The following is a 27,794-nucleotide window of genomic DNA, read 5'->3' as shown; positions in this document are numbered from 1 at the left end:
ATAAATAAATGAATTAATAATATTCATGTTTTTTTTATGTTAATTTTATTCTTTTGGAATCTCTTATGGTTATTGATGGAACCGGCCCAGCAGTATAATTGTAGCATTCTCACCTCAAAGTCATTGGTGGTAGGTTAAATCCAAAGACATTAGAATTAGTGGTCACTGATCCCCCCCCCAAAAAAAAGCAACCAGCATTTTAAAGATAAGAGGGACACCTTGTCAGAATATGTGTGAAGAGCCAGGTGATATATTTATGTCCAAGGTATTGCTTCTATGAGGAGCTAGCACATTGAATATCACATGACAAAGCAGGTTTACTTGATTGGTCAACCGTTCTTGTTCTTAAAAATGGACTTGAATATATGCCATATGATGTAAAACCACACTGAATTAATCAATACATGGTTGTATGATACGAGCAGCATTTATTTTATACCACCATGATATTTCCAACAAAAATGTGGAAGTTAACAGTGATATATATTCCCAGATTGTATCACTGCAATAATAGCTTTGAATCCATGATGTCATTGATAAGTAGCAGATTCATATTCAGGTTGAGGGGACATTGGCCCTGCCCCCTCCTCCTTCCCAACTCCCACACACACTTTTTCTCCCTAAACTTGGAAAATTTTATATTTTGGCTTGAAGTATTGATTTTTCACAAATTCTTCCCTGAAATTGTATTTTCAGGCTATCAAATTTTATTCTATCTATGCACCCTACTTAACCTGAAACCCTGGATTCGCCCCTGTTGGCTTTGCTGTATATACAGAGTATGAAAATTGATGAAGTTATCTCTTTTCATGAATATATTGCACTTAAAATGAAAACTACAACTGGGGAAAATATTTCCTAAAAATTATTCTATAACTCCGAATTGTTAAAAATATGCCTGAAAAACAATCGTTAGACAACAAAAATCTACCAATACAACCACAAGATGAGCGGTCTCCAAAGACCAAGTGAATACATCCTAGTGTCTATAGAAAGCCTTTGAATTAAAAAAAAATCACGAAATTCCTCACTAAATATTTCATAAAATATTGGGTATGTGCTCATGCTTAATGAAGAGATTGGCTAACACTGATTGAATTTTCATGTTACAAACAGACGAGAGGCGAAAAAGATGTGATAAGAATATACGCTTTAAATATAAGCACATGGCCTCTGCATTTTATTCTTTAACCTAATGGATCTTTTAAAAAGCGGTTAACTATTAGCTTTTAAAAAATCGTAAAGCATATGGATGTAGAGTGATCATTTCAAAGTGTAAGGTTTGTGAGTTGGTTCCCTTTGTTCTTTTGATGCATTTTTAAGCTGTACTTTTGTTAAATAATACGTAAACCACCGACAGGAAAAGGTGTAAAAGTCTGATGCCATAAACAAAGAGGATGGATAAAAAGTGGGATGTCAAAGAGAGAACAACCCCACTGGAATGAAAAAAAAATGTCAGCTCAAGGCCATCCATTTGTCTGCAGTGAACAGCGAAGAAACTCACACCACAGATGAGGCTGCAGCTGGTACTAAAACAACACTGTGCAATAGTTGCCCCTATTTATACTCCAACATAGAAGTAAATTGAACGTGAAAACTCAACAATACATACAGAGGCCAGAAATTCCTCACTTGGGACAGGCGCAAAAAATGCGGCAGGGTTTAAGTATATTTGTGTGATCACAACCCTCACCCCTTTTTAGTTGGCCAGGTGAGCTACTGCCATCACTTGTCGTCCGTCGCTAACAATTTTTCAAAACTCTTCTCCTTTGACACTACTTGAATAATTGAAACCAAACTTGGTATGATTGCTCCTTGGGGTATCGTGCATAGAACTGTTGTGGGGATTTTTTATTTCTTCAAAAAATATGGCCGCCGTTACTAACAATAAAACATAGTGGTCAGACAGAAGTTTTTCTTCGCATATACATGTATCTCCAAAACCGTTAGGTTCAGCCAAATTTTGACATAAAATAAAAGTGTTCAGAATGATGAGATCTATCTATGGTAAAATTTTTGTTTTATTCTATGAAGCCATGTTGGAGTTATTGTCCTTTTTTGATGTTTTTTTTTTGTTTTTTGTTTTTTTGCTATTTTTAATGATATTTCTTTTAAAAAAATCATCTCCTCTGACACAACTTGACCAATTGAAACCAGATTTGGCGTGAATGTTACTTAGGTTATTTTTCATAGAACTGATGTAGGGATTGTAGTGGAAAAACATGGCTGTGTTACTTAAAATAGAACAAAGGGGGAAAGTCAGAAGTTGCCTCATATATTTCCAAAACCGTTAGGTTCAGTCAAATTCTTTCAATTGCTGCAATGATCCTTATCATAAGGCCCACACAAGTCTCCAAGGGATCAAAGTTGCATGACGACTCCATGTAAGAGTTATTGCCCTTGAAAGGTGAAAAATAACGGTTTTTATTATAAAAAAATAGTTAAAAGCTATGATAGATAAATGAAACTTTCATTTGCTAAAATGTCCCTTATGATAAGATGATAAGGCCTACAAAAGTTTGTTGGGGGGTCAAAGTCGAAGACTTCTTGTTAGAGTCATTGCCCTTGAAAGGCAAACAATTATATATTTTTAGCAGTTTTCAGCTAATATCTTGAAAACCATAATAGATAGAATGAAACTTTCAGGTGATGAAATAATTGTTATGATAAGTTCTACCGTAATCTTCTTTAGTCAAAATTGTCAGATAACTCCTTGTTAGAGTTATTGCCCTTTAAAGGCAAAAAATTAACCAGGTGAGCGATTCAGGCTCCTCGAAGACTCTTGTTTTAAAACCTGACAGAATAGAAAAGTAAAATTATAGTAAATAGCACCAGAAGTTGTCAAATTCTGTAAAAAAAAATCTTTTTGGCACAATATTAGCAAAAAAATCACAACTAACTTGCAATACAAAAAAATTCTAAGTGTTAATGATGAAGGTTTTCACTTGTAAAGCCTGCTTATACACAAACTAAATTTAACTGCAATGACCTTTAAAATTACTAGAGCCCCAATCCCGTCACCCAAAATATGTTTATCTACAAGTTAAATTTTAAAGAAAAAACATACTTTTTAGGGATATGTTGTATGTAATATAAAATCATCTTTAAATACATACACACATTTTTCGCAATGTAACAATTCCCATTTACACAAATTTGAAAGATAACTTATTTTAGAAAAAAATGTTCTAATTATTTTACTCTTTGACCCTCTTATGTTGCATGTGAAAAATACAGAAATGCTGGTCCTAACATAGCCAAACTGGTCCTTGGTCCGAGGCATTGGTACAATTCAACTAGCTCAATTTCTTCTTCTTCTGTTTAGTTATAGGAATTTTATTTTTCCTTTTGTGTCTGTCTCAGTTTTCTATGTTTCAGTTTATTTGCTTTATCTACTGTGTTTTCTTTGTGTTATTATTATTTTCCTTTTTTTTTATTTTTGGCTACTTTTGTTATAAGGTGAATCTTTGGCTAATGAAGATATCTGAACATATCAGATGAAGTTGGAGTAATGGCTATAGGTTTCGGTTCTTACTGCGATTCATAAAATCTAACATGATCGATGTCCATCAAGAAAAGATCTTAATTAAAATTTCTACATGCAGAACTTCGATTGACGCAGGTGGTCAAAATAGACAGTGTTCAAAAATTTAATCAGATAAAATTTGTGATTTATGGACTTTAGATCCAAAAATAAAGACAAGATACAATCAAAACATCAAATGTGGCCAGAAACGAACTTTCAAATAATTTCTCTGTCATGGTGGTAATTAAAGTGTCAAATGTGTGGACGATCGCGTAGTCAAGCAATCTGTATCTTTGGCCGGGCAATAAACTGAAACCACTAAAACGGTTTCTCCTTGTTAATTTCAATTTATTAGTGGTAAAATTAAGGATTCTGTATTTTGGATTGCGGTCAAATAAAGATGGTCTAAACTTACTTAGTCGATATGCAGATCTCTTCGGTAGCGTTTGAAAAAAAAACAGGTTACCGCTGTGATTGGGAAAGACAGTGGCCATGGACGATATGTATAGGCCCATTGAAGCTGAAAACTGTCGATTAAAGTTACAGGATTTCATTTAGAATATAAAAAATTGCCCATAAAAATCTTATACATTGTGTATTTGTGAAAAACTGCTAAAAGTGGCCATTTGAGAAAAAATCTTTCCTGAACATTGGGCTCTTCATCAGCTATGAGTTTTGTACGAAGTTTATACATTTTATTTTCTTAGAGACTAATACTGATAGTGACCACGGACAAGAATAGTAAGATAAGTCAAGACTGTAATTTTGTACCGACTGTTTCTCCGAAAAGCGTACATGCACCGTCAGTAACTGACTAACTCGGAGTCAAAATTGCTACATATTTTTATAGAAATGATGAGACTCTGGTGATGCACGCGATGGCGTTACTTCTGTATGCTAGCATATCTAGTAATCTGAACCCGTCTAATTTGACACACAGTAGAAAATTAGACGAGGTATGTTTATGATCGACGGGACATATATATATAAATACAACTACCCCTTTTTATCCCTCATTATTAGGTGGGCATGCACCAAATTGAATGTACATTGAATAAAACAGGTTTCCTTTTTTAAAATTAAAGCCAGTTAAAGGCTTAATTGTGACAGTCACTTGACGTGAAGAGCATATACTCATCAGTAATTTTGTCGTAGTTTGTGCGTCTTAGGGTTAAAGCAGTGGGACAAAGAGGCCAAACAGATGAGTAATAGTGCTACACTTTGCAAATCGAAGCAAACAGTGAGGATAGTCAAAAATCGTTGGTCAATCTGTAATCTTGGAAAATAACAAGTTTTAGTATTTTGATAGTTTTTCATTTTTTATTTATTCATTTTATTATTTTACTTCATTAAATGATGTTTTTTTTCTGTAAAATTTGGCCCGTTCCCAAATTAAAAAAGTAATATTTTGTGTTTGTCTTGATTAAACCTCAGATACTTTAATTTCTCGTCCTGACCAAGTTTATCTATTGCGAACGCTAAATCCAAACAAAAAAACCCTGTAGTGACAGTTTTTTTTCCAGTAAATTCCGTTAAAGAACGGTGCTACTGTATGAAAGATGGAGCAAAAGTTCTTTTTTTTTTTTCGATATGTGAACTTATCAATATTATCGTAATAATAAAGTATCATTTCCACCCCCCCTTTTCCCCTTTTAAAAAAAAGGAAAAAATAAGATTTTATATGGAAAATGATTACAATAACTCAAAATTTGGCTTCTGATAATACACGTATCAATCAAGAATATATTTGCTTGATTAGTTTTTTCTTAGTTTGATGTATGGCTTGATTAATCCTGATTAATCTTACCCAAAGCCGGACTCGAGTTACTCGAAATAGACTATAACGGGCACCTTGCTCGATAGATGTCGCTGTACGTGACGTCACACCCCAGCGGTAAATTCAACGACGATAACAACAATGAGTAAATGAATGGCTACGATAAACAAATCGTATTTTATCGGAAAGTTAGGAGTACACAGTTTTACAGAAGATTTCATTAAGAGGAAAATATTTTTATGGTAAGACTTGTTTCTTCTTACTATTCTCAGTCAATTAATAAAACGCATGCATGAGATTCAAATTTATAATGGTCAGTTTTTCATTTGTCATCGGGTGGCAGATGTTCAACGCTGCAACACGTGGGGGTCCCAATAGGGTATTACCAATAATATTTATGGTGATACAAAAATTAAGTCTGCCACTTATGCTATTGTTTATTTGTTTATTTGCATCCGTTTCTTTATTGGTAAGTTCAGTTGCATAATTAGCTGTGCATAATACAAATGTATCCATCATTCCATGTCTTTATGCGAGTCCCCATGTCCCCTCTTGTATCATCAATATTCCCAAGACTGATTTATTATCAGCTTCGCGAGATAACTTGATATTTTGAAGCATGCAGAAAAACAGTATACATTGTGTATGTTTAACTGGACAGACAGTGTATATAACACCTTTATGATGTGTATATTACATGTAAATTGTATCCTAAGTGCCCCAGGGTCTGATGTCTGCCTAATATTAGTTTGTAACACCCCCTCAATCAACACTTCCCTGGTGTCAGAACTGCTGTAGGCTTGAAAAGCATGTCCATTTCACAATTCTAGTTTGCAGTCTTAATAAAAGTTTCTACGCATTTCATACATGTACATGTGTAAATGAATGTGTATACAATAATATACATCGCTTTATTTTCTGAATTATGGCGTGTCATTTAGGCATTACATTGTATTGCATATTGTGATAATAGTACATGAATGTGGTTTAATTGAAACACCACTTTTTGAGCAACTTTATATGTACATGTACATTGTGCATGTATAAATTAACCAGAAATGTGTGCATTCAACATACATTTGTAAACATTACACAGTGTCAGAATTTTCAAACCTTTATGTTTTCTATAGAAAAGTGGGTCTATGCATGAAGATATATAACAAATAAGTAACTCTTGCACATTAGGTTACATATTTGTATTATCAACTGACATCATATTTGTCATTCAGAAAACTCATTGTGTGGTAATGTATTGAAAGATATCAACATTAACCTTGTGATTGCGGCTAATCTGATCTTTATTTGTTATTTTGTGTTCTATAATGTCTATTGAAAAAATCAGACATTTTGCTATCTATCGCATCTTTTAAGATATCCAGAAACAGCGCACAAAGACCTAAACATTGGACTATTTAAACTCTTGACTTCTCACAATTTTGAGAAAAAAACTACAAAAGCCTCAAAATGACTAGAAGCAAAATTTTATTTACACTGGGTCCTACTCAATCATGGTTGTATTGTTGATCAAGTATCTTTTATAGACTTTGGATAACAAAAGAAATGAAAAAGCAGTCAGACAAAGGGTCCATTTCCCCTTTTCTTATTTTGTAAATTTCCCATTATTATGATTATTGATTTTCTTTTGAATGATTCTAGGTATGAATGGTGGGTTAATGGGGGTCATTTGATCTTCCTATTTTAACCTGTTACAGATTTGATTGATTGTTTATTTGGATAAAAGAGTAAAGTTTGAATTTTAACACATTTGTCAAATTTCCCATGGTCATGTGAATTTGCTTCATAAAGTACCAAATTAATGTTAACTGATTGGAAATAACCTTGGGTATCTTCAGCTACATTTTTATTCACACATTTGTAAGTATAATAAGAGATTACTACATGTATTTCAACAAGGACTACATGTAATACAAAGTGCAGTAGAATTCTCAATTTAGATTTACAACCAACATTGGCAACACAGTATTTTTTGTTACTCAGAACTTACCCCAAAGTGCAGATTGTTTTGTGTAAGCGATTTTCTTTCAACTTTGTAAAATTTGAATAACATGAATAAAGTGTATGTGTGCTGCACTGTACATGAAGTGTACATGTAGCCATGTAATGCTTTGGTTTTCAAAACTCAGCCCATTCTTTATAGGAAGTGGGCACTTTTGGCCAAGATCACCAGTCACTGAATCAAAACAAAATGTCAGGACTGGAATCTGCTTACAGTTGAATTTTATTTCTCATCTAAAATGTATATTTATAAACATCTGATGTCAGTTGAATGAGCTGTCACATTAAGGTTATGAAGATAATCCACAGAAATACTAGTGTAGGAGTAATTACCTGTTAGTAGCTTAGGATGCAGCTTGTTATCAGGACCATCTGCTTTAATACCAAATGTTTAGATAAATATACAACTAAATAGTCCTTTTCAGATTATTGTGTCTAACCCTTATCCTCATCCTATTGTCATTCATTGGTCTTCAATGAAGTCATGGAAGCCATCGCACCACATGTCAGGCTGTAGCTGGCCCTAAAACATTATATATTGGAACAGCAAGATAGTTGCCCTTATAGACTCTGGTAACATAAAAGTAAACTGAAAGTGAAAACAAACAATATATACGGAAGGCAGAAATTCCTGACTTGGAACAGGCACAAAAAAAAATGTGGCAGGGTTTAAGTATTTTGGCATAATCAAAATCCTCCCCTTTTAAATCTGGTGACTGTGAAAAAAATATAACACAATTAATCACACCTAAAAAAAATAGTCAAAAAGGTCTGAGTCCCTTGTTAAAACAGAAACGAGGGAACTTATTATAAGTTTCACAAATGAATTTTTTTTTAGTTACAAGGTAACTATACATCAAGGTTACAGTAGCTAATCCTGTATTTTGTTTCATCTTTCTCTTTGTATCACTAATGATGTGAACACACTGAGGCTGTACTTAAGATGGTCAAAAATGTACTGTGAGGCAGTAAAGTTAATGGTCTATTACAAAGTTGTACTTAATTGAATTCTTTCTTCATAAGACACCTTCAACCATCTAAGCTTACAACTTAACATGTTCATACAAAGAACATCATCCATGCTTCACATACATTTTAAACATGTTTCATATCAAAACATAACCTCACTTTAACCCTCTGTGGTTAGTGGACCACTGCACCCTGTTAATACATGCCATTTACGATATCGGCTATTGTAATATTAGCTACATTTTTGTGTTTTAGACAATAAATACTTGTACTGACTTCATTCAAATTAAGCTCTCCTCTTGGGTAAAGGTTTGTATCAAGTGGAGGTATTCAGCTTGCTCTCTGATGTGATTCTAAGTCAATATTTATAAAATTTGGGGAGATAATCACTGTATTCAGTCACATGGGAATAAAGTCATTTGGACCTTTTCTTGTTTGAAGGCTAGACTATTGGTAACTCTATTTGACTTAAGACATTCTTTGAATCGGATCCTTATTATTTTTCCCATATTTTTCTTTTAACTTAAGCTTTCTTTTTTAGAATAACTTTAAGACAGAATTTATTTTTAAGAGTGAAAGGTTAATGGTTTCATTTTTGTATCCCATTAAAAGGTCTACCAGAAGAAAATGAGTGGTCCCATGAAGTTTCATCAGGAATTGAATGCCCGGGACTTTGGACCAGAGTTTATTTGAAGCCCTTGCATGATCAACTTCAATTGCTTGAAATTTGTTTGAAGAAATTTTAATGGACACATGTAGTATATTAGTCTTCAATATCCATTGTTGTGATAAAATCAATAATTGTTTTGTAATGACCATGCCTGACATTAAACTTAGATAAAACAGTCATTATGATGTAGAAGATGACTGCCATTTCTTATCTTAGTGCACAAATAAGATAATGGCTTAATTAGAAATTGCCTCAAGTAAAGGAAGAAAACTTGACAATTTTGTGTTTTTTTTTTTTTAAGTGTATATTTTTATTCTAAAACTGCTACTATGACTACTTCACTAAGAGATATTTTCTACATTAAATACAGTGACTATTGGCATTCATATATGCAAATTTAAAACATGCAAATCATTACATAGAATTATTTACCATTTCTAATATTTCAAATTTATTAAAATAAAAAAGGTTTTCGTTTCCATTATAAAATGTTTTTATTTTCATTACAATCAGTTAGATTGAAATTTAAAAAAAAAAAAACACTGTACTTCATATGAGGTTATGTCCCATGCCAGATTGTCAATACACAACTTAGTATAATACAATCACAAGTTTATTAGTCATATGTCATTGAGTTAATTACTGAAATTAGCTCAATTACAGTACATTGTGTATGTGTCATGTACATGTCTACACAATATACGCAACACACAATTTCCCCTAAGGGCCTCACTGCAGTGGACAAAAATTGTCTCCCCTTATCTAAATCTGATCATTACATGGTGACATGTGTTATTGTTTAAAGGAGGGATTTTTACACAATACATTGAACAGTTATCTTTAGATGGAGATATTTGGGTACAAAATCGGACAACTTGGTCATGGCTGGTCATTGTAGTTTTGACAACCCACTGAACAAGTTTATTTGACAAGAAATTATTTTTTTTTGGTGAAAATATTAATCGGTCAATGTATTTACTTCAGTAAAGAAAAACTTTCAAAATGAGAAGTTGGTATTTTTTTTCCATGAATAATTTGTGCTTGTTTCATATATAAATAATATTTTAAGAAAGTTGCATTTTAGAATTTGATGAGCAATTACTTTAAATGAATTAGTTTGATTATAAGAAAGTGCTATTAAACAATTTTGTTGAAGTAAAAAAACTTATTTATTTAAATGAATGAATTCAATATATCATAATTTTAACTCTAACTGTAGTTGTTAAATAAAGTTTGATAAAGTATATTATGCTTGATATTCAAAATATTGTTCTGATTTGTGATATTTAGTTTAAAAATATTTTAACAAATGTTTTAGTAAATATGATTGTTTTCGTTTCAGATTATGCAGTAACCTCCCCTTACTTGCCACACTATTCATCAATAATGGAGCATGTCTATGAAGAAATTACAAGTCCTTTGGTGAAGATGAACATAAATGATGATAACTATTGTAGTCTGCAGCCTGACAGTTCTTACCCACAATCACAGTCTACCCCAAAAGCTAACCACTCATGTCCAAGTCGCGGATCATCAACAGCTGAAGACTCAAACCCAGGCAGTACATGCTCACAACACAGTAATGGCAGACAATTTGGTGTTTTGGTTCCAAATAATAATCAGAGACTTGTTCCCAAGACGAAGACAAAGCCCATGAAAGTTTTACAGAATCAAGGTAAAAATGCAACATTTTTTCAAAAAAGTGTAATGCTAGGGATTGAAAAGAAGCAGATTAGTTTTATTTTTATTTTTTTATGAAGAAACAATTTTTTATTAAAGTGCCTTGTCAGCATTTCTGATATTTTAAGTGACAAGTTTCTCAATCAGTGATCAGTCATAAAGCACAAATTCATTGGCACATAGTTGTTAAGACATTTCAACCTCTTTAAATTGTAACTTCAGTAAAAGACAGTCAAGATTTTATGACATGATGATAATGTTAATAGCAGAGTAGATCATTGTGATTCTCTGTCATTACACAATCAAGACAATTCACTTATCAACTTCGACATTACACAACCCCCTTTATCTCCTCCCATTTACAATTTCCTGTGTATAGAAGATTATGACTTGGCTCATTGAGTTAATGTTCAATGGCTATTTCCTGGATGTATGGGTTTTCAGGAGATTTGGACCCCTGTAGTGTGAATGTGTTTAATGGGTCCATTTTCAATAATTAGCTGATCAATTTGGTGATTTTTGGTCTCTATCCTGTTGTGTTGTGTACATTAAAATTGGCTTAGAATTGGTCCTTTAAGATTAAAAGGACATTGGCAATATGTTTTCAATATTCTATACACAATAAATTAATGTATGTGTCACTGGAAATGATATAAATATTTCATTTAGCTTTAGAAAGTTTTTTTATGTTATCAATGCCAGAATTAGTTAAAAACCCTGGGTGTCCTACAAGGTAGATCATTACAACCCCTTGTAAACAACAAAAATTTTGTAAAAATGGTTAGGTAGTTTACAGATTATTTTGTTAGTTTTTGCTGATAATTCTGATAATATTTAGCCATTTAGATAAAGATTTAACACTAATTCCTAAGTATCTACAAATTGTGTTCTCAAGGGAGAGTGTTCTTGATAAAAGTTGCATCACTTTTGTTTGATAATCAAACTAGGATGACTCATCATGAAATAGTTATTAGTTTAGCCTTAATAATTCTTTGAATCAACTCCATCATTTTTAGTGTTTTTTACTTTCATAGTTTTGAAAATCTTATAGTTAAATATTAAAGATGATGGGTTAATATTCAAGTTGTAAATTTTGGAAGATTGTTAACTATCATTTTAAGGGTTCTCATGAAATGTGCTATTTGACACTATCCTGTCATAGCTTTATTTTCAGACATGGTCACTTGACCAGTACAAGGGATAACCTCCAATTTCAATAGCCATAGATAATTAGGACAATTAAGTACAGAAACTTGCCAACTGACCATCTCAAGCTAATCTTGGGTTTTAAGTTACAATGTGTACTGTGAATTTTTAATAAAATTGAAGGGAGCCTTGAAAATTTTACCCTGTTGAATATACTGCTTCTGACTTCTATGAACTTGAAGTTCAAGACTTAACTTTCTTAAATTAGCCAATTCTGTATGAAATGTCATTAATCTTCAATTAGTATAATATGAAGTGACTTTATGTGAACTTTGAACTTCTACTGACACAGTAAAATGTAAAAATTGTTCTTGGTATGAAAACTACTTCAGCCAATTTCAAGAAATTTTATGTGAAATTTTTATTTTTACGGCCCACCATTATTCAAAGTCAGTCAAACTTCCTCTGACTTTTAAAACTTTTTGATGTGAGTTAGATCAAGTCATAAAACTGTAAACTAGATATCTGAAAATTAGATCTGTAATTTTATATATTGAAATGACCAGTGACCATGCATGAAAATTGAGTCCAGATTATTCATGATCAAAACACATTTGGTCTGGACATGGATTATAATTATGTATTTGAATAATACTGTCTGGTGTTAGGTTTCAAAATATGCTTAGAAATTCTTTTAAACTTGCTAATAAAATGTTGCTCATTTACCGGTATTGAATTAAAAATGTACATTAACTTTCTGACAATTCTTTTTAATGCAAAGGGGTCATATGTAGAATAAATTAAATACAAATGTTGGTATATATAATAATGCAAAAATAAAAAAAGTCAAAATTTAACAACTTAATTTTTAGACCAGTTGCAAAATTAAACTCAAATTCATTCAGTTTTCTGCAAAAGTTCAAGTTTTCATTGTCCTCTTTATCATGAAAGTAGTACACAAGATTTATTTGAAAATGGTCTTTGTAAGATTATCATATCATCCAATTTGATATCTCAACTCCACAAAACAAACAAAAACAGCTCTACTATCATTTATTGACTTGGACCTTTAACTTCTATGGTTTTAGTGATAGGGTACCTGACGCGTGCCTAGTGCATTCAATATTTTTCAACACTCACCTTCAAAATAGAATTTTTTGAAAATTTAAATTTTGACATTTGTCTACATTAAAATGATATTTAAATTTATTAAATTTGAAGGTAATAATGAGCCTTGGTAGGGGATATTGACTCGCTTATGTAAATTTTGGTACAATGTTGTGGCCAGAAATTTAAATTGTTGATAAAAGAGAGCTGTTGCAAACTTTGGGTTAACATCTGTCAGTCACATGACCTTAGTTGTAGGTATTTGAATGAATAGCGGTATCTAAGACACAGTTAAAATAAATTGTTGAATTTCTTTGTATCCTTAAGTGAAACTTGTTATATAATGATATGCAACTATGAACTATGAACTATGAACTATGGATAAGTTGTTTTATGATGAATTTATTTTAGTTTAACAGAAGTTATAATGACTTATTATTTACATATTCTCTGTTTTGACCTGAATAACATACATGTACAGTAACATGTACTAGTTACATCCTATATTTGTTGCCTTTCACCATATCTTTCTTTTTCTACAATGTACGTTGGAGGAATCCTATATCTGTACTTCAAACTTATACCTTGATTTTTTCATACACATAAGAATTTTAGAATGCCTTCATTTTTGTGTGTGTCACATTTCTGTGGAAAGCTATACTAAGCCCAATTATAATGTCATTTTGACTAATGTTAGAAATAATTAAAATCTGAACAACATTTACATAATGTTCTTGCATACTGTGGTGAAGTTGTATGTCGCCACTCTGCACCTGCCTTGAAACAAACAGCTGTCCTCTAATCAGATTCCTTCACATGAACCATGAACATTTATGATTTAAATTTTCAAATTTCATCACATGTTAAGCATTCTTATACACCTGAGTTAGTTGTGTCAGCTCATTTGTCAAAATCTGAACATTTTCCATATGGTTTTAATACTAAAGAGGCAGGTGTCCTTGAGTTGGATTGTTCACTAAATTTGGAGAGTAATTGAAATATTATTGTTGTGATTTTATTTCAATGATTTGAATGTTTTCTTTTCAACAGAAGTTTGAAAATTAAGTTATGTAAGGGGAGATAATAAGATATATTTTTAAAACTTAGATTAAACAGTATTATAGCTTTTCTACTGCAAAAATGGACACACACCCAAAAAAGAATAACACACAAGAACCTCCCCCCACAGAAAAACCCAAAACAAAACAAAAAACAGCAATATATCTTGTCATTCCTTCAACAAATATGAGAAGGAATGACAAGATGTAATAAGTTCTGATCTATACATAAGCATACATGGTATGGTGAATACAAATTGACAATCTCTACCCTTGAGTAGAGTAATGATTTCAGTATTTTATAGACCTGTTATGTTAAAGCCTTCAAGGAGGCCCTTGTATAAATCTCCCTGTTCAAAATGTCATTTACATTTATGTAATTTTAAGGTTTATAATATTTGGAATCATAATATAAAACTTGGTATTTAGTTGATTTGTTTGAATCTTGTCACTCAATAAATCATCATTTATTGTCAAGTTGTATTTAAACTGTCTTCAAGTGCCACAAAATTGATACTCAAGAAAGGTACATTTCACACCTGAAATTTACAATCCACATGATATACAGGTGTAATGTTCCAATCAAAGACATTTGCTAATCAAGGGCATTAAGGTAATTATAATCTGTAAACAAACTCCTCTTAATACCCACTTGCTTCAAGTACCCCTATGATTCACATGTTCATGTATTTATGTTAGAGAAACACATTTTTGTTTGAAATTGGATTTTGTGTGTGAAATATGCAGGAAAAACTAAGAATGTTGATTTCATCGGTGCATGAATTAAAACCTAAAAAGGGGATGCTTACAAAAGGTTCGCTATGATTTGAAAATCTACAGAAAATTTTAAAGCCAAATTGTTCATTAATATGGGTGAGATGAGTATTCTGTTTGTTAATAGTACTTGCTTCGTAATCATATTTTAGTATGAGAATTATTTGTTATATTTTAACTGAGGATATCTTGTATTTCCAGGTCAATTGAAGATTTCAGCATACATGAATTTTGGATTACTGACTGTCCATGGTGAGTAAAAGATATATTTTTTTTGACTTTTGACTTTTTTTTGTGTGGATTATTTATACAATTGAAAATTAACTGAATAACGTTATGAAATACTTGTAACTAGATAACTGAACTGTTTGAAATTGTTTAACCAATTTTCATGCTGTGTTTGCCCTTGATTTCATTAATTGGTGTTGGAAGATGAAACCTTTGATATCCTGAGCTTGATGTGAAAACTTTCTGTAATCAGACATGTATATTGTCAATTCAACATTACTTAATTAAGAATTGTCCAGATACATTTGGTCTTTCATGAAAGGATACAGAAAACTGTTAAATAACACATGGATAAGGAAGAATTAAAAATATTTGGTCTCCTTCATAGCAAGGTATTTTATCAAAGAGTAAAATTTATGGTTGTTTGTTTTCAGTTGTTCAAGCCAGACACTTGTCCTCAAAGCAGAAATCACTTTGTGACTCATTTGTTAAGGTAAGTTTGTTGTAAGTGGAGATAACTCCACTTCAGTATTTAAAGCTTAAGGGAGATAACTAATATTTGAGAAAAAAAAATAAAATGTATAATTGTTGCTAATTACAGCTGAAAATGTTTTGATAATTTTAAAGATTTTTTTAGGTATAAATTAGATTTAATATTTCTGCTTGGTTGTCTTCTTATTATTTCTTTTATTTATTTACTTTAAAATATTTCAGGTTTCTCTTATTCCTGATGATAGTAAAAGGTGTAGATGCAAAACTGATGTTCGTGCTGAAACAAATAACCCATTATATGACGACAAGTTTTCTTTGTAAGTACATGTTCTGTTTCAAAGACTTAAAATAGGAAATGTGTGATTTTCTGACAGTGAATAACAAGTTTGAACATAATAATTACTGGTAGATGGCAGTTGTATTACAATTTTAAATCAGTGTCATTTGGGATTATAATTACAGGTCTGTATTGACTATCTTGTCATTTTTTATTCTTTGATTATAAATGGCAAATTTTTGGATTAATTCAATTAAAATTTGAATAGACTTGGTTTTTTCATAATCAATGAAATTTTTTTTTAAATGATATTTGTAACAAAAATTGAAATAGTCCAAAAATTTACTCTTTGATTCAGCTTTGATATATTTACCTGCATATGAAATTAATTTCTTTAAATGTTTGTTTATGAATTTTGATATTTCTAAAGGTTAAAAGAAGAAGTCAAAATTTTTTGTTTGTTTAATGACAAGGAACACACTCTAATTTGAACAGTAAATATGATAGTGATTCTAATATTTAAAGAAATATTTGTAAAATTTAATCCTGTTAAAGTACTTCAAAGACATTAAACTGATCTTCTTTAATCCATTACAAAGGTAAATATAGGAGATTCACACCTTGCATGTTTACACTGTTACAGGATTATCTTAATCTCTGAACATCAAAGGAATTCCTCAAAGAGGAGCATTAGCTCCTTTTGTTGTGCACACATTAGGACATTTCAAAGAAATGTTAACTTTTATCAACTTTATTGGCTTCATCACAGTTAAATTAAGTCCTGAATGGGAGGAGTACTCCTATGAATAGTTATATTTGTTTGTTTATCTTTGTGACTTCTTCTAATGAGTTATATTAAGAATACATACATATGTATTTGATGTTTGTAATATTTTGAGTGATTATGCAATGTGTGTTGATAAATTGCTTATCTTTAGATTTTATTGAATAAAAGAAAATTAGGAAAAATAATTTCAAAGATACATTCTTTGAAGATAAAGCTAAAACTTACCTTGAATTAAGAACAAAAATTTTTAATGAAAAATATGAAATTTGTTAATTCGGAAAATAAATGTGCCTCCAAGCAAATTTTTAAAACATAGTTGCTGGATGAATGGAGTCAGCAAATGTTTTATACAACTGTAAGTGCTTTAAGTGTGTTGATGAGAACTACTTGTATTTTTATAAATTATGATATTGTTTTATTTACTAATATTGTGTTTAATTTTATAAGTCTCCCAGCTTCAATTTAGGTATTGGTGCCTTTTATCCACATACTTGTATAGCAATAGATCTTATGAGTATTACATGTATACTCAAACCAAATGCTTTAGTCTGTTGAAACTTGACATTTGATTGCTATGTATTAAAACACTTAATCCCTCTGCTGGAAGTCTCAGGCCACTTATAACAAACTTATATCCCTAAGTAGACCACTGCAGTTAGGTCTTTGTTACAGAATTTGGCCACATGCTGTATAAGATCCCTCTAATATCTTCAAACCCAAGACAATTTTCAACATGTCTTTTCTCATTTGTGACATGGTGCTTTGGTCAATGTTTTGCCAGGGCTATTGAAAACAGATGTGAATTTTTTTATGGAAAATATTTTGTATTTGGAAAATTTGGACATTCCTTTGGTTATTACTATCGGGCAATGGGTAAGGTATTTAGATATGTACCCAAGTTTTATTTGTTATTGTGGTATTGATATTTAAATTGAAGTTAAATTTAATGAAAATAATTTATTTTAAACCCCAAATGTCTGGCCGTCCTGCCATGGTTTATTATTTAGATAATGAGTAAAAGGATTTTGATTTGCATTATTAATTTAAAAGTTACTTTTATTTCCATGGTTAAGGAGTATCATGATTTACTAATTTTTCATATTTTTTATTTTCAGTGAGCTGTTGGAAGAAGACTACAATAAAAGGCTCTTTATATCTGTCTGGCACAAGGACCAAACTTCAAAGTAATTTTATTTCAATATTCATGTATTTTTTTCTCCATTCTTGTTTTTGTATATTCCATATGTTTCAAAATGTTACAATTTCTATATTCTATTAAATATTTACTGAATATGGAATGATGTCTTCATTTTTTGTTGAATTTGTATAGAAAATAGTAACAATTGAAAAAGTGGTCATTGATTTTTATCAGAAACATGAGGGGTAATTTGTCAGCTAAATTACCTTTGATCCTACAGGTGTGACTCTTTGATCTGTATCATCTGTGATCAGTCACAATGCAGTGTATTATTAACACATTTTCAAATGACTGAAAATTCAATTTAAGCAAATTAATTTGACACCTTAACAAAGTTTTAACGATTTGAAAATAGAAACTTTACTTCAAGTGCAATTCGTACATTGAAATTTCAAGATTTTATCAATTAAGTTTGGACAAGGAGAATAGTAACCTGTATTTTAAGTTCTTTTTAAAGTAATTTATGCTTAGTTTGACTTCAATTTAAAATATGTTATTTTGTTTTTTAGTATGTGTGAATTTCTTGGATCAATGTCATTCGGAGTTCGTCATTTGTTAAACCCCAAAAAGGTGAGTCGTTATTAAAAATCCTCCTTCATTGTACTTGCTAACATGCGTAATTTGTCAAATTTAGTTGTTAAATTGCACCTCTCTTTTTAGACACTTAAATATCCAGGTTAAATAACCTTAAGATGTCAAATTGACCTGAAAGTATGGCTTTTGAATGGGTTGGTGCATGATAGCACCAACTAGTTCATACAAGGGCAGAATTTGAGTCATTCAAAAACAGGAAAGCATGTTAACTTGTTTAAAAATTTTCCTCCAGCGAATTTCACTCTCAGAATACAATTAAAACTGAAATAAGAAACTTCATAGTTCATTTGAAATATTTAACGAATTATTAAAGCTTGTAAATGCATATAAATTTTGTTAGAATAATTCATATACTCTAATTTTGTCCTGTTACTAATTGAACAAAAAGATAATTTTCAATGTACATTTTTTCCACCAATCTTATTTGTTTTTAATATTTAAGGATATAACTGGCTGGTATTACATGTTGACTGAAGAATTTGGGAGAAGAAAACATTTACAAGTATCCAGCAAACAGAGACCAAATCTCCAACTTAAAGGTACATACCAATAATGAATTGAGTTTGAACTGTGGAAGAAAAAAAATATGTACTTATTATGATTTTTGACTCATATCAGCTTAACTTTTCATACTTATACCCTTGTAATGAGTTAACTGAAGTTCATTATTTTTTTATTATTAATAAATGAAAATTTTAAGCGGAAGTATAATTGATCTTATTATATTTATAACAATTTAATATTATTTTATTTTCATTTTGTTTCTCTTATTAGCTCAAAACATTCCTGCTGTAAACCAAGATGTATGGGGAATGGAATCACTCACTGTAAGTTATCTCCTTTAGTTTCTTTCTGTTAGGTTGGCACAGTTACAAGCAATGCTAATTGGTATATTTTGATTCTTAAGCTATTAGGGTGTAATTGCATGAGATAAGTAAAAAGAAATGACTATCAAACACTCTGAAATATTGACAGAAATATTTCATTCAACTTTGAAATCAGAAATTGATCATCTGACTTCTATTTGATTACAGATTACCCTTGAGAGAGGGAAACATGGTTATGGGTTCTCTGTTGTGGAGGAGTGCCCTGTTAAAGTTGGACGTGTTGATGGAGCATCCCCTGCTGAAAATGCTGGCCTTCTTCCAGGAGATTGTATTGTCAAGGTCAATGGTCAGAATGTGTCAAGGTCACAAGCAGGAAGTGTGGCAAAACTAGTCAAGTAAGTAGAGAATAGTTGGTTTAGTAAATGTGTTTTGTTCCAATAAAAATCAGAAAAAAATTTTAACTTTGTAATTAAAAATATAATATTAATGCGAATTTAAAGAAAAAAACAACAATAAACAAAAAGTTAAACAAGTATAAATTTTTTGTAGAAATGGTGGTCAAGATTTGGTTTTAGAAATCCAAAGACTTAAACAAGTTTCATCTGAAACCCTGGACAAGACAGAGTTTAGACAACCCTCCATGAGTGCCTATGACTACCTCCCAATGAAGGAAGTCCAGAACTATCAAAATTTCCGTGGTCTGCAGAATTTCCAAAATATTAACGCAAACTACCAGAATATGAACTATATGCATACCAGAAAGTTGCCTGAATACCAAAATACAAAGTTGACTGAATACCAGAACATCAAGGGGTTGGACAGGGCACCAGATTACCAGAACTTCAGGGTTCCAGATCATCAAAATGTATACAGGGCACCAGAATACCATAATGTGAACAGGGCTTATGATTATCATTTGGTTAGTATATAAAATGTCTTTTTTTCTCATTTTTTCATTGGTTGTGAGTTAATGAGTAAAGTGAAAATGTGTTCAAGTTGATCATAAATAACAAAAAAATAAATCTTTAAAGAGTTTGGAAATAAAACCAATAATACAGAAACAATGATTATCTTCTCTTTAGTTTCAGTGAGAAATTTTATGTCCCAAGCAGAATATGATAAGTACAGTTATTTGATAAGCCATTCTTACACATGTTCTATTTATTTACAGGGAGACTATGTAGCAATGAGTAAGATCCAGGACAGACACAACAGCTCAGATAGTTTCTCTGATGATGACTGTAAAGAGAATGAATTCTCCGTAGATGAGGGTATCTACTCTCTCCCCAGCAACCTCATTACCAGTACACCTCTACCTCTAATGTGCAATGGATACCAGGTAGGATTAATTAAAGTATACTCCTTCTGTTCATGTCAAACTTTGTCATTTGATTACATTTATGGAAGTGATAAAAGTTAAATTTTTTTACCTATAAGAAAAAAGTAAAACTTGATGATAATTAATATTCAGAAATTACATAAATATCAAAATCTTTCAAAGAGTGAAAAATTAACAGAGTAAAATATAGTGTGAATTTCTCAATGAGGTTTTAATATATTTTGTAGACAAAAAATCGGAGAATTTTCTTCAAATAATGTGTCTTCATTTGTTTTAGACTGTTCAGTCAACAGAAAAGAGGCGACAGGAAGCAATTCATCGCTTGTTGACAGTAGAGATGGATTTTATTGATGTAATGCATGCTGGAATGCAGAGATACTCACGCCCTCTACGTCACTGCATCCTTAACCAAGGTCAACACTCAGCACTCTTCCAAAATATTGAAAAGGTATAAAAATATTCTTGTGTTTTTTTAACCATTGATTTGGTAATTAGTTAATGTAGTTGTATGAAATGATATTGGAAATAAAGGAAGAAAAGTTAATAAAGAAATCTATGTTCAGTGGTCTGTTTGGCAGGTAGAATCCATAACTCTGTGTTCTTCTGTATCCTCAACTCCTGAAAAACTACTTTCCCCAGGGCAATAAAACTGAAAGTCTAAGAATATTAGTAACTTTTTGGTAATTCCTTCAAAAGTCACATTTTTTACCATTATTCGTGTATTGTATTTTATAGTTGGTAACGATATCAGAGTACCATGTGAAACAGATGCAGGACAACATGAATTCCTCAGACACTGACACCAGTACCTCAGTCTCAAGTGATAATGGACATCAGTTTGTACAGCATCTGTGCATGATCTATCAGTCTAAGGTAGGTGTTTAATCATTACCCTCTCACCCCAACTGGTAAAGTTGGTGGTATTTAGTGATAGTTTTATCTAAAATTAGAAATAAGTGTCCATTTATGATGAAAAGGTATTATTCTGGTAAAAATTTAGGCGATATATGACTAAGAGAGGAGAAATTTCAAAGACAGTAAAAGCCATACTGAAACTGCAGACCATATTCAAAATTGTGTATGATGGTATAGATGTACATACACACATTGATATTTCTAAGCAAAATATTTATTTTGAAAGTTATCATTTTCTTAAATATATCATTTTCTTAAATATATTATCATTTTACAGGTGAACATGATTTGTCAGGCCTATGATCTGTATGCCAGGGGTATAGCATCAGCTAACCAAGCTCTGTCTGAATTGAGGAGGGTACCAGAATTTATCAAGTTTGTCAAGGTATGTAAAAAAGTATTTGCAATTCTCAGTGTTCGGCTGGTATGAGTAATCAAAGAAGTTAAAACAAAAATCAATCATTACATCATTGTGTTATTAAATATTGCAGTATTTCAAACCTATATAATTGTATCAGTGTAGAATTTCTTTTCTTGCTATAGTAGATAAAGATTTCAACATATTTTACTGTTAATTTTGTATATCACTTTTCCATTGAAAGAATCAAAATAAATGTATGTGTGGTTTTTTTTTCAGGAACCAAAATTAGAATCTAGCCAGCCCTCCATTAGTGCATTTATATACAGACCTGTACAACATGTGAATGAGCTTTATCAGACTCTGAAGGAAATATTCCTCAATACAGATAACCAGAGTCGAGACTTTCAGGGCCTCAAACAGGTTGTTGAAGGTAGGTGTTGTAAGTCAGAAATCAATCTTTCTAAGTTAAAGCTAAATATGAAAAAGGTAGAGACAGCCTTTAGATGTCAATCAAGCAGACTGTGACTAATTGTGCAGTGGGTGTAAGGGATAAAATGTTATCAGGTAGTCAATAAATGTTATTTTGATATTATTTAGAATTATTTTATTATAAATTTACAAAAGGGGATTCCAGGTTGTCATATACTCAATTTTGCTCCAAATTAAAAAAAACTGTTCCCACAAAGTGTTGGGGTTGTTGAATTCCAAATTCGACCAATGTATTACATAAATATAAAATACTTTGTAAGCAAATTAATTATATGAATTTCATATTTTTCAGCTCTACAGGAATGTGTTAATGGTATCACGAACTACAGTTGTGTTGACCGCGTCCTCAGCTTGTCTTCCCTAACTACCTCTGCCTCGGAGAGCCACAAATCACGATCGACATGTTCTGACAGCAGTAGCTCTCACCCGTCTAAAGTTCCAGCCTCATGTTCCCTGAGGTCTATGGATTCTGAAGTGATGAGGATTCAAGATAAACTTGTTTTTCCTCCAAATGTACCTGTAAGTTTTTGAGTTAAAAGAATTAGTTTTTACATTTTACGAAATATATTTTTTCAAGACCTTAATACATCCTTAATTGTAAACATGTAAATGTTTTTCAAGAATTTAGAGATTTTGGGTACGAGAAAATGCATAAAGATACTTGAAGAAAATTAAATATAACGGGAAAAAAAATGATTGAAAGTATTTTGCTATTCTTAATTTTGATCAGAATTTACAATGGTAGATAATCTTGATAAATATGTATGCTGCATAGGATTTTTGGATTTAATAATAATATACTTTCATTTTTTTCCACAGGTTTTCCAGTTATGTAAAGAAGAGAGACATTTAATTTATGCAGGGGAATTGTTTAAGTGTGAAGGAAATCAATGGATAAAGGTAATTATTTTTACATTATGTTCTATTACTTTGATTTTTTAACAACTATATAAAAAAGGGATACATTGAACAATTTGATTGGCAGTTGAAAGTGTAGAATTTACAATCATACTTTGATTTGTTCATGCATATTTTGTTAATGTGTTGAGGTATTGAAATATTAAAGGATAAGTACAAGCTATTGATTTTACTAATTTGATTTTTTATATTTTCTAGCTCCATGTGATGTTGTTTTCTGACTTACTGGTGGAAACTGAAACAGACAGAGATGGACACATGAAGGTTATACATGAACCACTTCATTTGAGAGATCTGAATGGAATTGAAGCCATGAGAGGGCATGGTAAGTTTCAAAACTTTCAAGAGTGGAAAATGTCAAATCAATAGTTCACTTTAGGAAAACCAGAGGTCGTTTATGAAGATATAATTGTATATGACCTAGGTAATAAATTCATGTACTAATAATTATTATCTGTATGCTGATTGAGTTTACACCTAGTTTACGTAATTTTTTAATGCATTTAGTTTTTGTATTGTTATGTTTTTATTGAATTACAATTTGAATGTTTTCTCCATTCTTTCAGGAACAGAATTTGTTCTACATTTCCTGTTGAAAGACTTTGGTGCCAGTCAGATGAGACATGCAAAACTAATGTTCAGAGCCCCAAACATGGAACAGAAGTTTACATGGAAGAGTTTATTAGAACAGAAAGTGAAGTCAGCTGGTGGCTCACTGCAACATTTTAGTTCAATGAGTGATTGCTCGGAAACAGGAGTACTGATATGAGCAATACTTGACTGTTTTTTGCTGATAGTGTTTAAAAAAACTTTTATGATTCATTAAGCATTTTATAGAATTTTATTGCAAAGCAGTCATACACCAAAGTAACTGTGGAGTGAAGATGCTCATTTCGACTGAAAAACTAAACACAGGGTAGCTGCAATTGTATCAGAACAAGAATTCTGTTGTGGTTGAGAATTATCTCCCCTGTTCACAGAAGATTAGTTACTTCCCCTTGGGTAACATGATAGTGCTGTTCCTGTGAAAAAAAACAAAACTTTTAATGAATTGGTTGGTGTGGATTGTCAGAAAAGTAATTATTCTGACTTAATTGGTTGTACTGACACAGATAAAAGATTTACTAGATAATGTGAAAAACTTAAGTAACATTAGAAAAATCAGTTATGTGAATATCTTAGTTGAAAGTTAGTATATGTTTGTATTAAACGTTTGAATGACCTTTTGGGTTGATGTAAATGGAAGGAAATACTCATTATGTGGAAGTTTTTCATAGTTTTTTTTTCTATATTTCTTTTTATTGTATAAATGTTCAGTAGTGTAGTTTTAGTTTATTTATTAATTTTGAGAAGATACTGAAATGTAAGGGATTATGGTTGATTCCATGTTCTCATTGACATGGTAAACAAACAGAATGAGTATGTAATAATAGTCCTATTCATGATGACATTGTTATTCTAAACCAGTTGTACATTTGTATATTTCATTTACACATGTAGTGCTTGAGTGTATTTTAACATGTTAAATACACATACATGTACATTTTTTTTATGTTTGTTGTAAATTATTTTGTTTAGTGTATTATTTCTTCTGAAATTTGTTTTATAATTATTGTAATTGTTCCTTACTTTGTAATTTTTTGTCATCTTCCTTTAATGAGAAGCATTTTTTTTTCTGTCTGTCTATCTGTCTGTCACAAATTTTCTTCTCTGTTAATTTCTCATGTTGAAATTCTGACTGGAAGAAAACCTCTCACAAAATAGCAGTACAATGATTAGATGACACATTTATATTTTGTTATAAATTTTAACTTTTGATTTGCCTATGAAAAATGGGACTTTAAAGGAAAAGGGGAGACATGCTTTTGAAAACCATTGTTAATTAGTATTTATTTTAGTCTCTTAAATTTTTGTACTTCCAGTAATTTGTTAGTGAGCCCATCAGGCATAGTATATGATATGTTTTTAGAAACGTTTTGAAGTGTTTTATGTATTTTTATGGAAGAACACTTTCTTATTTGTTATTTTTGTACATTTTTATGAGGCAATTTAAAAAAATTTTTTTTTATCCCTTTTCAATGATTTTTTTAACCATTTTTACAACACTTAGAGTGACATATCATGATGATTTTAATTAGATCAATTGTTATGGAATTTTTTTAAAAATAATGTCCATAAACATTATTTCTAAATAATTTTCCATTTCCTTCTGTTAATTTAATAACTATTGTGATGTTTAAAGTATGGTGGAAAATGAGTCAGACTAAAAAATTACAATAAAAGAAAATAAAGTTATTGAATTTTCAACATTGACCTTGAAGGATTTTTCTAAAATCACAATAATCAATTTCCAATTTTAATATTCTTTAACTGTTCTTAAAAAAAATTAACATACAAATTACCATAAAATCACATAATATTTTAGGAATTTAGTTTGAGTGAAAAGTTCTGTATAGCTCTTATATACAGATTTTAAAATACATTGCAAAAAACCCTTTGTTTAATGTTAGTACATTAAAGTATTGAAGAGGAACTTTTGTAAATTTTAAATCTATCTTTAAAATAACTAATTTCTATTTAATGATTTAAAACAGTAAAATATTCTTTTTCTAAAAAAAAAAAGTTAAAATGTTTTTTTAAAAATATTTATTATATTAGATAAAAATATTGTTGAATTTTTTTTATTTCAAGATTTTCAAGGATATTTATTACCATTTTGAAGCAAATACTTATCAATCTTGCAGCAAGTCTTAGTCCAGTTTGTATTTTGTTTCTATTATGAAAAGTTCCCAGAGTGGAATTGAGAATAAAACTGAAATGATGATAATGTGTGTGTTTGTTATGTTTTGCAACTTGTATCTTACTAGCAGCAGCCTCAAGAATAACACAAGCAAGAAAAATTTCAATTATCAAACAGAAAAAAGGCAATTATAGACTTGTCAAGAGAAACTGTTGGCAAACCTCACTAAGGATATCCCCAACTCCCTCTCCCTGTAACCATTTGGTCAAATATATACAGTCTTCAAACAGGAAGTCAATGTCACTTCAGTCTGAAATTGAATTCCACAAGATGGAATACCAATATAAAGCCTCTGGCAAAATATCTAGTGTCTATGATAAGTGGTGGCAGAGAAAGCAGATGGAAAAGGTTGGATAACCAGGAATGAAATAAAAATCTGGAATAATCTGTGGAGCATTAGTATGTGCTGTTATACAGCAATGTCGATGCTGGATGACACAATTTTTCTTGTGAACAAAAGGAGTTTGAAAATACAAGAATAGATGTAAATGTCAGTTCTTTGTAAATTATGATCCATACATCTTTATTAGAGTAGGCCCAAGGCTTTTTTTCTTTTGAACACAAAAATAGTAACATTTTAAGATAGACAGATATTTTTATTTTAAATTGCATCCAGTTACATAATATACACAGTACCACAATAGTACAAGTATATTACATCAACTAGTCTAGAGGTTTGTGAAGCACTAGCTTCATATACATACACATGAAAACATATGTACATAAATTGCAACAGTCTTGACTGTTTTTGTAGGTGAACATGTATTTATGGGTGGTCTTTCATTATCTTGGATGTGGGAGGAAGTACATCCTATTAAAACCTGAACAAAGGACAGACAAAGAAAAAAAGACAACTAGGGAGAAGTAACAAGGGAGTTGAAAAAAAAATCAAGAAATACATGTACATGCACAAGTAACACTTACCCCTAAAGAAGCCTGCAACTTTTAAAAGATAATTAGAGTGACTAGTATCATGAACTTCTTAAACGTTAGGTCTTTAAGAAACAATAAAATCAGAACAAATTATTCGGAAATCTTAAAAGTTGCTATGATAAATATTTGACATAATTTCAGGAGGATAACCTAACAAAGTAACTAGAGGCTCTAAATAGCCTGAATCGCTCACCTGACAAACTGTCTCAATAGGTAATGATACCATTTTAATGTTCTTTATAATAGCAGAGGCAAAAACAAGGACAAACTCCATTTTGACCCCTATTTTCTATTTTTAGCAATGGTGACCATGTTTTATATCGAAACACACTGAAATGAATATCATTAGTATCCAGCATAATTTATAGACAATTCCTGCAAAGTTTCAAAGAAATCCGTGATGCAGTGTCAAAATTACAATTTTAGGGGCCATGACTAAAACAAAAGAGATTCTTCTTAAATTTGCACCAACGACAGATCTTACTCTACTTAACATTTTTCAAATTACATTAAACATCAATCTGTTATCATTTTCTAAATAAATAGGAAAAGTTTGAAAAATCGTTTAAAATGAACCTTTCAAGGATCATAACTCCGCGATTAGTCTGTAATTTGCACCAATGATGGATCTTGTCTTTATATTGTTAAGGTTACAGACCACCAATTCAACCAATGAGCATTTGGAACTACGCAAAAATAGTCCTACGCAGAAATTACCCCTGTTCCTCATAGTGCTGTGAAAAAAGTTCTCATCTTATTTAAAAAATTTAAACAGTTTCTGAAAGGAAAAACATTTCTGTACATTTTATAGGTGCATTTTGCTTCTTGTGATGTGAAGCCTAATCTCCATAATGATTTTTAAATATACCCCTATCTTGTGAAAACACTGGGATTTCCCATGCTATTTATAGAC

The 27,794-nt window shown here is 31.0% G+C and overlaps 1 protein-coding gene across 3 annotated transcripts; it reads left to right on the top strand.

The window, feature by feature from the left end:
* Positions 1 to 5,403: 5,403 nt before the first annotated feature.
* Positions 5,404 to 25,975, top strand: LOC148612796 (uncharacterized). 3 transcript variants are annotated; one of them, XM_088594531.1, is made up of 20 exons: positions 5,404 to 5,545; positions 10,301 to 10,633; positions 14,925 to 14,975; positions 15,386 to 15,444; positions 15,666 to 15,760; positions 17,623 to 17,691; positions 18,215 to 18,275; positions 18,742 to 18,838; positions 19,074 to 19,126; positions 19,334 to 19,521; positions 19,676 to 20,045; positions 20,298 to 20,465; positions 20,743 to 20,913; positions 21,201 to 21,338; positions 21,658 to 21,765; positions 22,018 to 22,171; positions 22,523 to 22,749; positions 23,050 to 23,130; positions 23,347 to 23,473; positions 23,715 to 25,975. In XM_088594531.1, exons 2-20 carry the CDS (start codon positions 10,345 to 10,347, stop codon positions 23,915 to 23,917), a joined length of 2,709 nt encoding a protein of 902 aa, XP_088450657.1. In that variant the 5' UTR covers positions 5,404 to 5,545; positions 10,301 to 10,344; the 3' UTR covers positions 23,918 to 25,975. The 3 variants fall into 3 exon arrangements, with proteins under 3 accessions (XP_088450657.1, XP_088450658.1, XP_088450656.1); XM_088594532.1 differs by lacking the exon at positions 5,404 to 5,545 and adding an exon at positions 9,732 to 9,816 and having other exon boundaries at positions 23,715 to 25,534; XM_088594530.1 differs by lacking the exon at positions 5,404 to 5,545 and adding an exon at positions 9,832 to 9,967 and having other exon boundaries at positions 23,715 to 25,534.
* The last annotated feature ends 1,819 nt before the right edge of the window (positions 25,976 to 27,794 follow it).

Source organism: Perna viridis, chromosome 7, assembly GCF_037379345.1.
Source record: "Perna viridis isolate PV_CMFRI_1.1 ecotype Kerala chromosome 7, ASM3737934v1, whole genome shotgun sequence".
Classification (NCBI taxonomy): domain Eukaryota; kingdom Metazoa; phylum Mollusca; class Bivalvia; order Mytilida; family Mytilidae; genus Perna; species Perna viridis.
This window is presented reverse-complemented; position numbering and strand designations above follow the sequence as displayed.

Excerpts from the sequence above, each read along its gene's own strand:
- LOC148612796 (XM_088594530.1), top strand. Across the intron at positions 20,466-20,742 it reads TAATGTGCAATGGATACCAG|ACTGTTCAGTCAACAGAAAA; the intron begins GTAGGATTAATT and ends CATTTGTTTTAG. Across the intron at positions 21,766-22,017 it reads AATTTATCAAGTTTGTCAAG|GAACCAAAATTAGAATCTAG; the intron begins GTATGTAAAAAA and ends TTTTTTTTTCAG.